Source organism: Oncorhynchus mykiss, chromosome 25 (assembly GCF_013265735.2).
Source record: "Oncorhynchus mykiss isolate Arlee chromosome 25, USDA_OmykA_1.1, whole genome shotgun sequence".
In the NCBI taxonomy this organism is placed as follows: Eukaryota; Metazoa; Chordata; class Actinopteri; order Salmoniformes; family Salmonidae; genus Oncorhynchus; species Oncorhynchus mykiss.
Window position 1 is genome coordinate 3,961,202 of NC_048589.1, and position 15,052 is coordinate 3,976,253.

General features: G+C 40.1%; 1 protein-coding gene across 1 annotated transcript in view; it reads right to left on the minus strand.

Annotated features, from left to right (window-relative positions):
• The window catches only part of LOC110504172 (ALK tyrosine kinase receptor-like), a 629,320-nt gene that overhangs the window by 14,247 nt on the left and 600,021 nt on the right, over positions 1-15,052 (minus strand). The window contains exon 11 of the mRNA XM_036962248.1: positions 11,066-11,200. Within this exon, the coding sequence (XP_036818143.1) occupies positions 11,066-11,200 (135 nt within the window). The remainder of the gene's footprint in view (positions 1-11,065; positions 11,201-15,052) is intronic.

Here is a 15,052-nt window from a genome sequence, read left to right on the forward strand (position 1 = left end):
TTGTCATGGCTGCTGGGTTGGGGGCAATTGTAACATGTTAAATTTACCTGAGCCAAGCAGCCTATTTATGAAAATAACTTTATGATTGTAGAAATTTTACATAAATTACACAAAACCTAACTTTAAATAGCCTTGGTGTCATGTAGAGTGCTAAGGAAGTTGTAAACAGGTATTATTTGGGCACAATCAGACTATTCACATGTTTTGAGAGGAACCGAATGGCCATGCGCAAACAGGGGTGTTACTGTAAATATAGGTTACTTATGTAACAGTTGTTAAAGTACTGTGTGAATTTCACCAGGTTCATATATTAATATGTCATGTTGATTTGTTATCATACATGCCTGCGTCCTGGGAGTAGGGGAGTGTGTACTTACGTTTTGCCCTGCGTAGTCAAATCATTTTGATGCACTATGAGAGGTAGGCCCGCTTTTTCTGTCATCTTTAGAAAAGTTTGATTCTTTTAAGCACAAAGTCATACACACCGTGTATTGTTCATGAATAATGTACTTTTAGAGGTTACTCATAAGCGGATGGTATTGTTAAGATGTAATTGTACTTTTTAGGATGATATCAACATTCTGAATTCAACATGTGGTTAATAGCTAGCTAAGGTATTAGCAGGCTATTGTATGTGTGAACGATGGCTAGCTCCTCAAATGATCCCAGTCCCAATTCGCTGAACATATGTGCTCTACAAATGTTTTATCTTCTTTTGGATGCAGGTATGTGGTTTTATCTATGTAAAATATATGTTATGTGTTGATGCATAATAAGGAGAGGCTGTACTAATTTTTGTATTCAAAAATCATTTTGATGCACTATGAGGGAAAGAGGCGACGATTCACAGAACATATGTGCTCACCAAATGTTTTCTTTACTTTTGGAAGCAGATGCAGGATGCAGAGTGTGAATTCTGCTTGATTAAAACTATCTGATCTCCAAAGTCCATGTCTATAGTCTCAATCAACCACACACACAACGCAGAGTTACAGTGGTGCAGTACAGCACCGGTTCCACTTACATAGACATAATTATATTTCTTGCAAAATCAATACATATGTCTATGATAATATGATAATTCCTAACATGAAGTTAAGACTTTTCGGATTAAAATCAAATATTGTGATCCGACCGTCTTATGTACAGACCTTTACGTGATATGAATGATTAGGAGACAGATGTATGTTTAAAAAATTACTGGCATAGTTCAAGTGGTCTCTGAGCAACAGAGAAAAAAAACAAAACATTTTATTATTGCCCCTAGTCTCCCCTACTCTGAAAATGTCATGAATCGGACCAAGAACATGTGTTCCAAATGTATTCTGAAGTTTTGTCTTTGTATTTTGGTGAATGGTAATATGGCATTTTTTTTTCCAGTTCCTGAAGAGTTTCAGGTTTGGAGGTACAAGTTTTTTCTTCTGACAGCCACACTTTGCCAGGTGACAAACATTTCTCCTCATTTGCAAAGTAATCCCAGGCATTTGTTGCTAATGGGGAGTTATTTTCAGCCTGGATTAGCATGAGATTACTTTTGTCAGATGGACGTGACTGGATTTAACACTGATTGAGTCACTAAAGCCTGATTTGGGGGAACGATGGGAACGGCGCCTAAGGAGCCGGGACAGTTTCAAGGTGTCGAGTGCCTCAATTTGTAGAATTCAGCCTGACATTCAAACTGATTTTGCTATGTTTCACTGATGTGAAGTGAAACAATGGTGAGTGAGTGTTCTGTCTGGTTTAACCAGGCTTGAACGGACTAGGAAGTAAAGAAAGATATATAGCACAGCTAATGTTTGCAGTTGCTTCAGACTCATTTGATTTATGTGGATCAATCACAAGGTGCCAAGTGAAAGTGAAAGTCATTATGCTACAACAGTCCTGTTTTACATTGTCACCCATTTTGAAAATAAACATATATGTATAGCCAGTGTGTTTCACTGAATTGAAGGACAATTAATTAGAACTCTTGGTGTGACTGTAATGGTTTAGGCCTGTTGGGGAGGTACCACTGTCAGCTGAAGGGTTGTTGTTGATAACTCTGCCATCTTGGAGCTATAGGAAAAACAATTATATTAATGTTACCCATTGAGCTTTTCGAAATCAATGAAATGTTGCAAATACCATAATCTGTCAAATAATGCTAATAACATGTATTTGATCACTTTTTTGCAAACAATCACACTTTTTAATCCCTAAGCGGACATGCCCTCTTGTGGACCCAGTGACATCATTGCTGACAAGAGACTTGGGCTGTGATTAAAAAAAGCACAGATAAACGACCAGTACTGCGAGTGACATTTACAGTAAAGGAGATTTATGCTTGAGTCAATATTTGCTGCGTTTACAGTGAGCGCAATCTCCACAAACATCTGAAAAGTCTCTGAAAAGACTCTGAAAAGTCTCTCGTTTTATCCAGATCTGCGTTGGAATAAATCCCAGACTTGGGATCTAAATTGTCATTTAGATATCTCCCCCACCTGTCAACATCAGCCCCAAAAACAGACATGAATCTGAGGTTAGAGGGACAAGGTGTCACGCCCTGACCTTAGATATCTCTGTTTTCTATATATTTTGGTTAGGTCAGGGTGAGACTAAGGTGGGTACTCTAGTGTTGTATGTCTAGGGTTTTGTATGTCTAGGGTTGTTGTAGGTCTAGGGAGTTTTGTATTTCTATGTTGGCCTGATATGGTTCCCAATCAGAGACAGCTGTTTATCGTTGTCTCTGATTGGGGATCATATTTAGGCAGCCCTTTTTCCAACTTTCTGGTGTGGGATCTAGTCTACAGTTAGGTGCCTGTGTGCACACTAATAGCTTCACGTTTCGGTTGGTTGTTTTGCTTCGGTGAGTTTCAGTTGATTACAAATATGTGGAACTCTATTCATGCTGCGCCTTGGTCTCATCATTTCGACGAGCGTGACACAAGGACTCTAAACCATCCAGTGAAAGTAAATGGGTTCTTAAGCTGGTCTTCTTGCCACCAAACCAGATAAAGAAGCTGTGAAGCCCCCAGTGTACCCACTTTAACTGCATACTGTGTACTAATCGCTCTACATACAATTTAGAACGTACTCTTAAGTAAAATGAGTGCAGTAAACAAACATACTAGTCGCAACATACTACATGTGCATATTACCTCAATAACCTTGACTACCAGTGCCCCCACACATTGACTCTGTACCGTTACCCCCTGTATATAGCCTTGTTACTCTTATTTTACTACTGCTCTTAAATTTTTTGTTACTTATTTTTTCCTTATCTATTTTTACTTAAAACTTAATTTTCTTAAAATGGCATTGTTGGTTATGGGCTTGTAAGTAAGCATTTCTGTAACGATGTACGCTGAAAGTTGGGAAGCAAGTTCAGGGAGTGAATACATTTAATCAATAAATGAGCAAAACAAGAAACACAAACAACGCACCGACTTGAAACATGAACAGAAATAATAACGCCTGGGGTAGGAACCAAAGGGTGTGACATATATAGGGAAGGTAATCAAGGAGGTGATGGAGTCCAGGTGAGTGTCATGAGGCGCTGGTGCGTGTGAAGATGGACACAGGTGTGCGGGATAATGAGCAGCCTGATGACCTAGAGGCCGGAGAGGGAGCACACATGACAATTTCACTGTAAGGTCTACTACACCTGTTGTTTTTGGCGCATGTGACAAATACAATTTTATCCATACTGAGAATGCGTCATCTAATGCGCAGTTACATTTATTCCCACCATTGGTTCATTCTGATTATCAGCTGTTGTCAAACACATGTATGCCACAGAAATGGCCAGTCCTACACACACTACACGCACACCTTCTCACACACATATGAACACCCTCTTTCTCTCTCTCACACACACACACACACACACACACACACACTCACACACACACACACACACACACACACACACACACACACACACACACACACACACACACACACACACACACACACACACACACACACACACACACACACACACACACACACACACACACACACACAGGTTTTACTGTCCTTATGGGGACAAACTGGTACATGCACAGATAGGGGTCTACCTGTGCCTGAGCACCTGCCCCTTTGCCCTCACATGTTTTTTTGTTGTTGTTCTGAACCCACTGCCCTCAATTCTAAATAGTCCTCTACACCATGTGTAGGCCTACAAAGGATCTATAACTTCTTTAAAAAATGTGCCTAGCTGTGGATTGTGTAGCCCTCTCAGTGAACAGCATGCAGACAAAACAGAACTTTCGAAATATTTCAAATACCACCGTGGGAAAACACAGGTTGGAAAGCAAATGGCTCCCGCTGAAAAGAGAAGACTAATCTGTCTGCTTCTGTAGGCTATCAACTTTAAAATAGGCTTATACAAAGTAAAACAAGAGAGAGGTAGGCTTTTAACACGAACGCATTGCATCATTGAGTCAGTGAAACTGGAAAGCTTTTTTAGGACTATAATTTCCTACTCATACTGTACAATATGTTGTGTCTCAGATTCTCAGTCTGTCAGTGTCAAATTAGCCTGTCATTTCGATTGTTTGTGAGTTAGATTATGCCAGAGTCTTCAGTCATGTAAAATATTTTAGAATTGCATGAAATGCGTTTATAAAAGCCCACATTCGTCCCGGACCTCGGCACCTAAAAATGGTCCACATGTGTGACTTCTGTAAACTCTTCTTCTCTACTGCTTCATGCCAATATGCACATGTGCAGATATGCATGCAATGCTTTATTATAAACATGTTTTTTTTATTTTTTTTTATTTTTTAATCTCATGTGTTCAGTCACCCCCATCTCGTGCTCACCTTTTGTTCTGGCACCTCCCAATTTACAAATTATGCACAGATAGTCTAGACTCTAGCTTAATTAAAGCCATATACAAAAATATTCACACTGAGCCAGCCAGCCATATATCATGATTTAGAAGATTATGAATATTATGAAGTTATTATTTAAGAGCATTGAAGATGAATTACAATCAATAAAACATTTTTTTTTATAGCTAGCTAACTACAAAATGTATGTGATTCATCAATGTCAATGATGGTCTACCCTTTTTTCTCAATGTCAATAATGTCATTAGGAGACAATGTAACTAGCTTGTTAATGAGTGTATTGTTGCAGGAAAAAAAGGCATATGCAACAACAATGAAAATATTCACTATAGGCAGTTAGTATGTTATGAATTTCGAGATATGAATTATGAAAGTCGCTAAAACAATTCAAGTCAGGGGTGCTCTTTTTTCATTTTGGGCACCTGTTCTGAGAAAGGTCTTGCAAAGCCCTGGGGACCAAACAATTGATTCCAATTAAAAATCCTACTTTCTCTAACCCTAACCCTTAACATAACCATAACCCTAAACCCCTAACATTATAAACCCCTAACATTATTCACCCTAAACCTAACCCTAATTGTAACCCTAACCCTAAGCCTAACCTTAACCTCCATAACTCTCCCTGCAGAACGCTGGCACTGAATCATGACCTGGGCGAACAGCCCACACCTTAACCCTTTCCCTAATCTGAGTCCGTATCCCTATACCCATCCCCCCACCCCATCCCCGCCCTCCACCCTCAAACCTTTCCCAGACCCCCTGTGCCCATCCCCCCAACAGAGACAGAACTCCAGATTATACCTCTCATCAGCACCCTCTCAGACACAAACAAACTCCTTCACTCCAGACTCAAAGCCGCATTCACCCACACACACAACATACATTCCCCCCACTCCAGGACTTCAAACCTACACTACATAACCAAAAGTATGTAGACTCCTATATAGCTTATCCCACCTTGCGCTAAAACACCACCTGGCTGGGTACTGTGCCCACCCAAAGATCTGAGTGAAAGAACATTTTTAGAAGAGCTGTACACAGGCATAAAAGTTGGTCTAATTTACTTGAAACAAAAGTCTACTGAAGTGAGACTTTGTCCTTGTGTTTCTTGGCTATTTACATTGTTTTGTTCACAAACTAGGTTGTTTTTCAATGTTTGAGTTTCAACTGCTAGGGAAGAGAAGACAGCTCTGCTACTAGTCAGACTCTCAATCTCACAGGCACAAACACGAGGAGTCACGTTACCAGTCCTTAAAGGGGCATTGGTTTCATCTGTGATAATTTGGTTAAAAGACTCAGGTCCCAAAAAATGAAATTAAATTAAATAACATACTACATTAATTCTTACTTGTAATACGTTTATTGTTTTAGAAACATGACAAAGCATGCTCATAATTTTGTTTTGGCAAGTAAAAAATCTGAGTGGCTGGTAGATTTTATAATCTACCTGCCACAGTGGCTGGTGGTTAAAAAATAATATTTTAGGCCCAGAATATGTTTCTAAATAAAAATGTGTTCTTAGCAGACTTGCCTAGTTAAATAAATACAAATAAACACTTATACGTGAATGTGGATGCTACCATGATTATGGATAATCCTTAATGAACTGTGAATAATCATGAGTAAAAAAGTTAGACGCACAAATATCATGCCCCCCCCCCCCCCCCCGAAAAATGCTAACCTCCCATGTTATTGTGATGGTGAGAGGTTAACATGTCTTGGGTGTATGATTTTTGTTTGTCTGAAACTTTCCCACTTAACATTATTCACCATTAATTTAGGATTATCCGTAATTATGGTATCATCCACATTAATGTAGTGTTTAGAAACATATTATATTCTGATTAACAATAAAAGGGACTCCAAAATGACACAATACATTATTTACCATTCATTAATTAATTAACTTTATTTTTTACTTGGGGTGGCAGGTAGCCTAGTGGTTAGAGCATTGGACTAGTAACCGAAAGGTTGCAAGATTTCATCCCCGAGCTGACAAGGTAAAAATCAGTCGTTCTGCCCCTGAACAAGGCAGTTAACCCACTGTTTCTAGCCCATCATTGAAAATAACAATTTGTTCTTTACTGACTTGCCTATTTAAATAAAGAAAAAACTTTTTTTTTTAAATGTAGCCTTTATTAATTTCTACTAGGCACAGACTTATCTGAAACACAAACAAAACAAACAGCAAATGCATCCAACAAACGTGTAATCACAAGCTTGATGAAGCCAATGCATGTTATGAATGTGGGAGCGGAATACTTTACCTTTTACTACTTTAATACACATACAAGTGAATTTGTCCCAATAGTTTTGCCCCCCCCCTAAAATGGGGTGTCATTTCTAAACGGTTCCCCCAATATGAAAATACCCTCAAATGAAAACTGACAGTCTGCACTTTAACTTCATAGTCATTGTTTGATTGTAAGTATAGAGCCAAACAGAAATGCTTCACTGTCCCAATAACTACAGAGTGCACTGTAATTCATATCATAGGCCTAATAGTACTGTAGAGCTCTTTTTACTTCCACACAATAGAGCTGGATCGCCCAGTCCTGCCCCTAGGGGTCTACCACCCTACAGCACCCCAACCCAACACATCCCACTCAACTTCAGGATCTTAGTGAAACATGAATTATTGGTTTCAGGTGTGTTAGGCCAAGGCCAGAGTAACAACCAACAGTGCGCCAGACCCCCCTGGGCCAGGACTGAGAGCCCAGCAGCTAGGGATTGGCCAAACAGGTATCTCCCTTGACATGGAAATCTTTTCAATACAGACTCTTGCCGACGAAGTTCAAATGAATTTCAGTTATTTGCATATAGCTTCCTATTGGTTCATTCTGATACTTGGGTATCATTATCTTCATCTACATAGGGGGGGGGGGGGGGGGGGGGTGTAAAAACAAAAACGATGCTCACGCTTCAAATGGGGCAGAGATCTGTGTGTTGTTGTAATTCTGATGGCCAGAGATCTAGCAACAATGACAAGAAGCTGCCATGTGGGGAATTGTAGGTGGCTTGATTCGGCTAGTTTTATATTGTTATTGATACCATGTCTTGTCTTGAGGTGATTTGACTGATGTCACGTCTACGCTAATTTGGCTAAAATCCACTGGAAATGAACAACTTTAACAATGTATTTGAGCAACAACAAGTGCTCATTGTGAAAATGTATTAATGTTTTCAGTAAACATTGGAAACTAAATATACAGTGCCTTGCGAAAGTATTCGGCCCCCTTGAACTTTGCGACCTTTTGCCACATTTCAGGCTTCAAACATAAAGATATAAAACTGTATTTTTTTGTGAAGAATCAACAACAAGTGGGACACAATCATGAAGTGGAACGACATTTATTGGATATTTCAAACTTTTTTAAAAAATCAAAAACTGAAAAATTGGGCGTGCAAAATTATTCAGCCCCTTTACTATCAGTGCAGCAAACTCTCTCCAGAAGTTCAGTGATGATCTCTGAATGATCCAATGTTGATCTAAATGACTAATGATGATAAATACAATCCACCTGTGTGTAATCAAGTCTCCGTATAAATGCACCTGCACTGCGATAGTCTCAGAGGTCCGTTAAAAGCGCAGAGAGCATCATGAAGAACAAGGAACACACCAGGCAGGTCCGAGATACTGTTGTGAAGAAGTTTAAAGCCAGATTTGGATACAAAAATATTTCCCAAGCTTTAAACATCCCAAGGAGCACTGTGCAAGCGATAATATTGAAATGGAAGGAGTATCAGACCACTGCAAATCTACCAAGACCTGGCCGCCCCTCTAAACTTTCAGCTCATACAAGGAGACGACTGATCAGAGATGCAGCCAAGAGGCCCATGATCACTCTGGATGAACTGCAGAGATCTACAGCTGAGGTGGGAGACTCTGTCCATAGGACAACAATCAGTCGTATATTGCACAAATCTGGCCTTTATGGAAGAGTGGCAAGAAGAAAGACATTTCTTAAAGATATCCATAAAAAGTGTTGTTTAAAGTTTGCCACAAGCCACCTGGGAGACACACCAAACATGTGGAAGAAGGTGCTCTGGTCAGATGAAACCAAAATTGAACTTTTTGGCAACAATGCAAAACATTATGTTTGGCGTAAAAGCAACACAGCTGAACACACCATCCCCACTGTCAAACATGGTGGTGGCAGCATCATGGTTTGGGCCTGCTTTTCTTCAGCAGGGACAGGGAAGATGGTTCAAATTGATGGGAAGATGGATGGAGCCAAATACAGGACCATTCTGGAAGAAAACCTGATGGAGTCTGCAAAAGACCTGAGACTGGGACGGAGATTTGTCTTCCAACAAGACAATGATCCAAAACATAAAGCAAAATCTACAATGGAATGGTTCAAAAATAAACATATCCAGGTGTTAGAATGGCCAAGTCAAAGTCCAGACCTGAATCCAATCGAGAATCTGTGGAAAGAACTGAAAACTGCTGTTCACAAATGCTCTCCATCCAACCTCACTGAGCTCGAGCTGTTTCGCAAGGAGGAATGGGAAAAAATTTCAGTCTCTCGATGTGCAAAACTGATAGAGACATACCCCAAGCGACTTACCGCTGTAATTGCAGCAAAAGGTGGCGCTAAAGTATAAGTATTAACTTAAGGGGGCTGAATAATTTTGTACGCCCAATTTTTCAGTTTTTGATTTGTTAAAAAAGTTTGAAATATCCAATAAATGTCGTTCCACTTCATGATTGTGTCCCACTTGTTGTTGATTCTTCACAAAAAAATACAGTTTTATATCTTTATGTTTGAAGCCTGAAATGTAGCAAAAGGTCGCAAAGTTCAAGGGGGCCGAATACTTTCGCAAGGCACTGTAGCTTATATGTTGTCAACAATCTAAGCCAACCCCGTCTGTTTTGCCCCGTAGTTAAGCACACGTCGGATTTGTTGCTAAACAACCAACCTGTCTATGTTAAAGGCCCAGTGGAGTCAAAAACTGGATTTCTGTGTGTTTTATATTCACTGAGTATACAAAACATTAAAAACACCTGCCCTTTCCATGACATAGACTGACCAGGTGAATCCAGGTGAAAGCTATGATTCCATATTGATGTTACTTGTTAAATCCACTTCAATCAGTGTAGATGAAGGGGAAAAGGCAGGATTTTTTTAAGCCTTGAGACCATTGAGACAGATTGTGTATGTGTGCCATTGAATGGTCAAGACAAAAGATTTAAGTACCTTTGAATGGGATCTGGTAGTAGGTGCCAGGAGCACCGGTTTGTGTCAAGAACTGCAAAGCTGCTGGGTTTTTCACACTAAACAGTTTCCCATGTGTATCAATAATGGTCCACCACCCAAAAGACAATCAATTAACAGGTGTGCCTTGTTAAAAGTTCATTTGTGGAATTTCTTTGCTTCTTAATGTGTTTGAGCCAGTCAGTTGTGTTGTGACAAGGTAGGGGTGGTATACAGAAGATAGCCCTATTTGGAAAAAGTCCATATTATTGCAAGAACAGCTCAAATAAGCAAAGAGAAATGACAGTCCATCATTACTTGAAGACATGAAGGTCAGTCAATCCGGAAAAGTTCAAGAACTTTGAAAGTTTCTTTGAAGTATCTCAAATATAAATATATTTTGATTTGTTTAACACTTTTTTATTTACTACATGATTCCATATGTGTTATTTCATAGTTTGTTGTATTCACTTTTATTCTGTAATAGTCAATCATTGTTGCGTGCGGTTTAACATTTCTCTAGTTCTCTAAAAGGAGCCAATTCCAGCTTACAATGTTAATATATGCAGTAGAGGTTGGAAGAATCTAAGGTGGAAAATGTCAACTCGGTGAAACGATCTGCATTGACATTCTCTGGAGGCAAATTGGAGCGTTTTGCACTTCAAAACTGTCCGTCCTGCTCCATTTGATCCATAAATGAGACCTACCGTTACCTACCGTGGTTATGGATGAATCCGGTAGGTGGCGCACTTACTTTGTTTGAGGTAAAAGCAAGTGTGCCTTTTTTATAATATGTGTGGAGTGAGTGTAAATAGACTGCCTGGGTAACTGTGTGTGGGTCTGTGTGTTAGGTTGCGTGTCACGAGAGAGGAGAGAGTGTCTTTATGTGTGGGAGTGGAGAACATTGTTCTAACTTGAGATTCAGAGATAAAAATGTATAACCTTCCCTCTCAGACTGCTTTTCTGTATATTACAAATACAGCGCCTACGCCTGAGACACTCACAACTATACAACAACAGATGGACACTTACAGTCAGTTGGAGTAGGAAGGTCTGACAATGTTCTTGAGTTCCCATTGGACGGGGTGGTTGTTTTAATGTTCTGATTGGTTGGTTTCAATGGCAGTTTAGTGGTGCCGGTTACCGTTGGAGGAAATTCACCATTGGCTGAGGAGAAAAACAGACAAATAACAACTTAGTGACATTCTTTGCTTACCATGCCTTTGCACAGCTCTCTTAATTTCCAAACAGTTGGAGATAAGCAGGGTTGTGTTCATTAGGGACCATAAACCAAAGAAAGCAAACTGAAACAGATGGGGACTACCTGTACTTGTCCAATAAGAAACACTCATTTTCATTTCCGTTGTTAAACATTTTAAACATTTGTAGTTTTGAGCCCTAATGAACATGGCCCAGGTTTAAGCTTGGTGAATACTTGGCTGGATAACCCCAATCTGAAGTTGCATGGTGTTGATTTGTCCAATAGGGGGCACTCTTACCTCAAGACCAATAGAGTTGGATATAGTGGTGGTGGTGGGAAAGGTTGGGGGTGCTTAAATCCAACTCCTTCCCATCTTCCTCCATCCCTAGGTGGGTAAGTACATTGGATCCGGGGCTTCCATACCACCAGCTCAACCCAATAAAGCATATGGACAGACCAACCTCCTCAACCTACCCCAAGGCCTTAGATCATAAAGTTCACAAGTGCCTTGATCTTTTCCCCCTCAATTTCTAACCTAAAAATACATATCCCAGGTAAAAGGGATGTTGATTAGGTATTGCTACTCTGGACATTAAGTACTAGACCTTGCGGAGGCTGTGAATTGGGCCTGTGAGGAGGGCTACGATGATATGGGACTGCATACTGGACTTCTGGTTAAAACCCACACAAACTAGGGTACAGTGGGAAAAAGAATAACACTCTTCCCAATAATCAGCTGCAAGGGCCAGGTGTAAATCCCAGTCTCTGATTGGTCTGTTCCCCAATCAGCAGCAGAGAAACTGGAAAGGCAAGATAGAAATAGCCAATCTGATTGTAAGAGTTTTGACGTTCCTCAAGAAATTATACAACGAACCAACCGTACAAAAAAGGTAAAAAAAACGTATGATCATTGAGTCACTATCAAAATGCTGATATAGTGATTGCAATTTCAAGGTATTGTTACCAGCAGTGGAAACCAATGTGGTTAATAGTGTTCTAAACCATTGAAATTCTCCATTAAAAAAGTTTGAAGAACAGCTCCCAAGAACACAATGTCAGTGTCAGTTGTGCGACTGCGTCAGACTATTGTCGGAATCCTTGTCATATCCATGTGAGATCCAGTCAAATGTTAATAGCCAGGTTATATCATACCTGCCTTTGTCACTCACATGTGAACATACTCTTTGAGCAACTGTGACATTTTGTCCATTAAAGGGACTGTCGGATGTCTAAATTAGAATTTCATGAGCATTCCGGATGTCTCAACTTTGCAAATTTCTCACAAATCCAATTATTTCCACTGAAAAGCCACAAAATGTTGTTTGACCATGATTAGAAATGAAAAAGTTAGTAGACAAATGTCCTGTAAATTGTCAAAATACATTTTATTTGTCACATGCGCCGAATACAATAGGTGTAGACCTTACCGTGAAATGCTTACTTACAAGCCCTTAACCAACAATGCAGTTTTAAGAAAAATAATTGTAAAGCAAAAAAAATAGACAACTCCAATTTAAGAATATTTACTAAATTAACTAAAGTAAAAAAATAAAAGAGCAACAATAAAATAACAATAACTAAGCTATATAGAGGGGGTACCGGTACCAAGTCAATGTGCGGGGCTACTGGTTAGTCAAGGTTATTGAGGTAATATGTACATGTAGGGTAAAGTGACTATGCATAGATAATAGATGATAAACAGCGAGTAGCAGCACTGTCTGCTCCTGGATGGCAGGTGGCTTGGCCCCAGTGATGTACTGGGCCATACGCACTCTGGTGCAAATTTCATGCAATCTGTCCATTCAGGAAATAGTTGAATTAAATTAATGAATTAAATTGATAAATGAAGCAGTGCAAGCTTCCACATGCGCTCCCCCTCACCTGTCAACTGCAGCTCTTCCCAGGCCAGTGTAAATGTGTGTGTGCAAGCGTGCGTGGGTGCATGCGTCTGTCTGTCTGTCTGTCTGTCTGTCTGTCTGTCTGTCTGTCTGTATGTCACCCTCTGATTGCTCAGCTATAGCATGAAATGCCAACTGACATTTGCTACTGAAGTGCTGACCTGTTGCACCCTCTATAACCTACAGTGGCAAGAAAAAGTTATCGAACCCTTTGGAATTACCAAGATTTTTGCATAAATTGGTCATAACATTTGATCTTCATCTAAGTCACAACAATAGACAAACACAGTCTGCTTAAACTAATAACACACAAACATTTATTATTTTTCGTGTCTTTATTGAACACACTGTATAAATATTCACAGAGTGGAAAACGTATGTGAACCCTTGGATTTAATAACTGGTTGACCCTCCTTTAGAAGCAATAACCTCAACCAAACATTTTCTGTAGTTACGAATCAGACCTGCACACCGGTTAGGTGGAGTTTTGGACCATTTCTCTTTACAAAACTGTTTCAGTTCAGCAATATTCTTGGGATGTCTGGTGTCGAACCGCTCTCTTGAGGTCATGCCACAGCATCTCAATTCGGTGGAGGTCAGGACTCGGACTGAGCCACTCCAGAAGCCATATTGTCTTCTGTTGAAGACATTCTGTTGTTGATTTTTCTTCTGTGTTTTGGGTCGTTGTCCTGTTGCATCACCCAACTTCTGTTGAGCTACAATTGGTGGACAGATAGCCTTACATTCTCCTGCAAAATGTCTTGATAAACTTGGGAATTCATTTTTCTGTCGACGATAGCAAGCTGTCCAGGACCTGAGGCGGGAAAGCAGTCCCAAACCCTTCACCATACTTTACAGTTGGGATGAGGTTTTTGATGTTGGTGTGCTGTTCTTTTTTTTCTCCACACATAGTGTTGTGTGTTCCTTCCAAACAACTCAACCTTTAGTTTCATCTGTCCCTAGAATATTTTGCAAGTAGCACTGTGGAACATCCAGGTGCTCTTTTGCGAACTTCAGACATTCATAAATGTTGTTTTTGGACAGCAATGGGTTCTTCCGTGGTGTCCTCCCATGAACACCATTGTTGTTTAGTGTTTTACGTATGGTAGACTTGTCAACAGAGATGCTAGCATGTTTCAAAGATTTCTATAAGTCTAGCTGACACTAGGATTCTTCTTAACCTCATTGAGCACTCTGCACTGTGCTCTTGCAGTCAACTTTGCAAGACGGCCACTCCTAGGGAGAGTAGCAACAGTGCTGAACTTTCTCAATTTATAGACAATTTGTCTTACCGTGCGTGGACTGATGAACATCAAGGCTTTTAGAGATACTTTTGTAACCCTTTAAAGCTTCATGCAAGTCAACAATTCTTAATATTAGGTCTGGTGAAATATATTTTGTTCGAGGCATGGTTCACATCTGGCAATACTTCTTGTAAATAGCAAACTCAAATTTTGTGAATAATTTTTAACAGGGCTGTCACGACTCCCACCGAAGGTGGCTCCCCTGCCTGTCGCCGGTCAACTAGCCGCCACCGATCCCTTTTTCCTTTTCTGTTAGTATAGTCTTATTAGTTGCACCTGTTCCTTTTTGTGTTTCTTGATTTTTGTCTGCTTAAACCTGTTAGGCCCGCTTAGGTTTGTGCGGATTATTTGTTACTCTGTTGGTTGTGAATGTGTTTTCGTTTAGTTTTCTCCGGACTGTTTGTCCTGTGTTTGGGCTAGTCAGTGTTATGCGCCCTGCAATTTGGCGTGACCGTTTGTGCCGGAGAATACATAATTACATTTCCCTGAACCCTCTGCTCTCTGCGCCTCTACCCACTACCCACCACTTCTAGTAAACCCTGAAAAGGGCAGGGCATCTCTAACCAACATCTCCAATTTTGTCTCATTGACTGAACTCCTGGTTAGCTGACTCCTG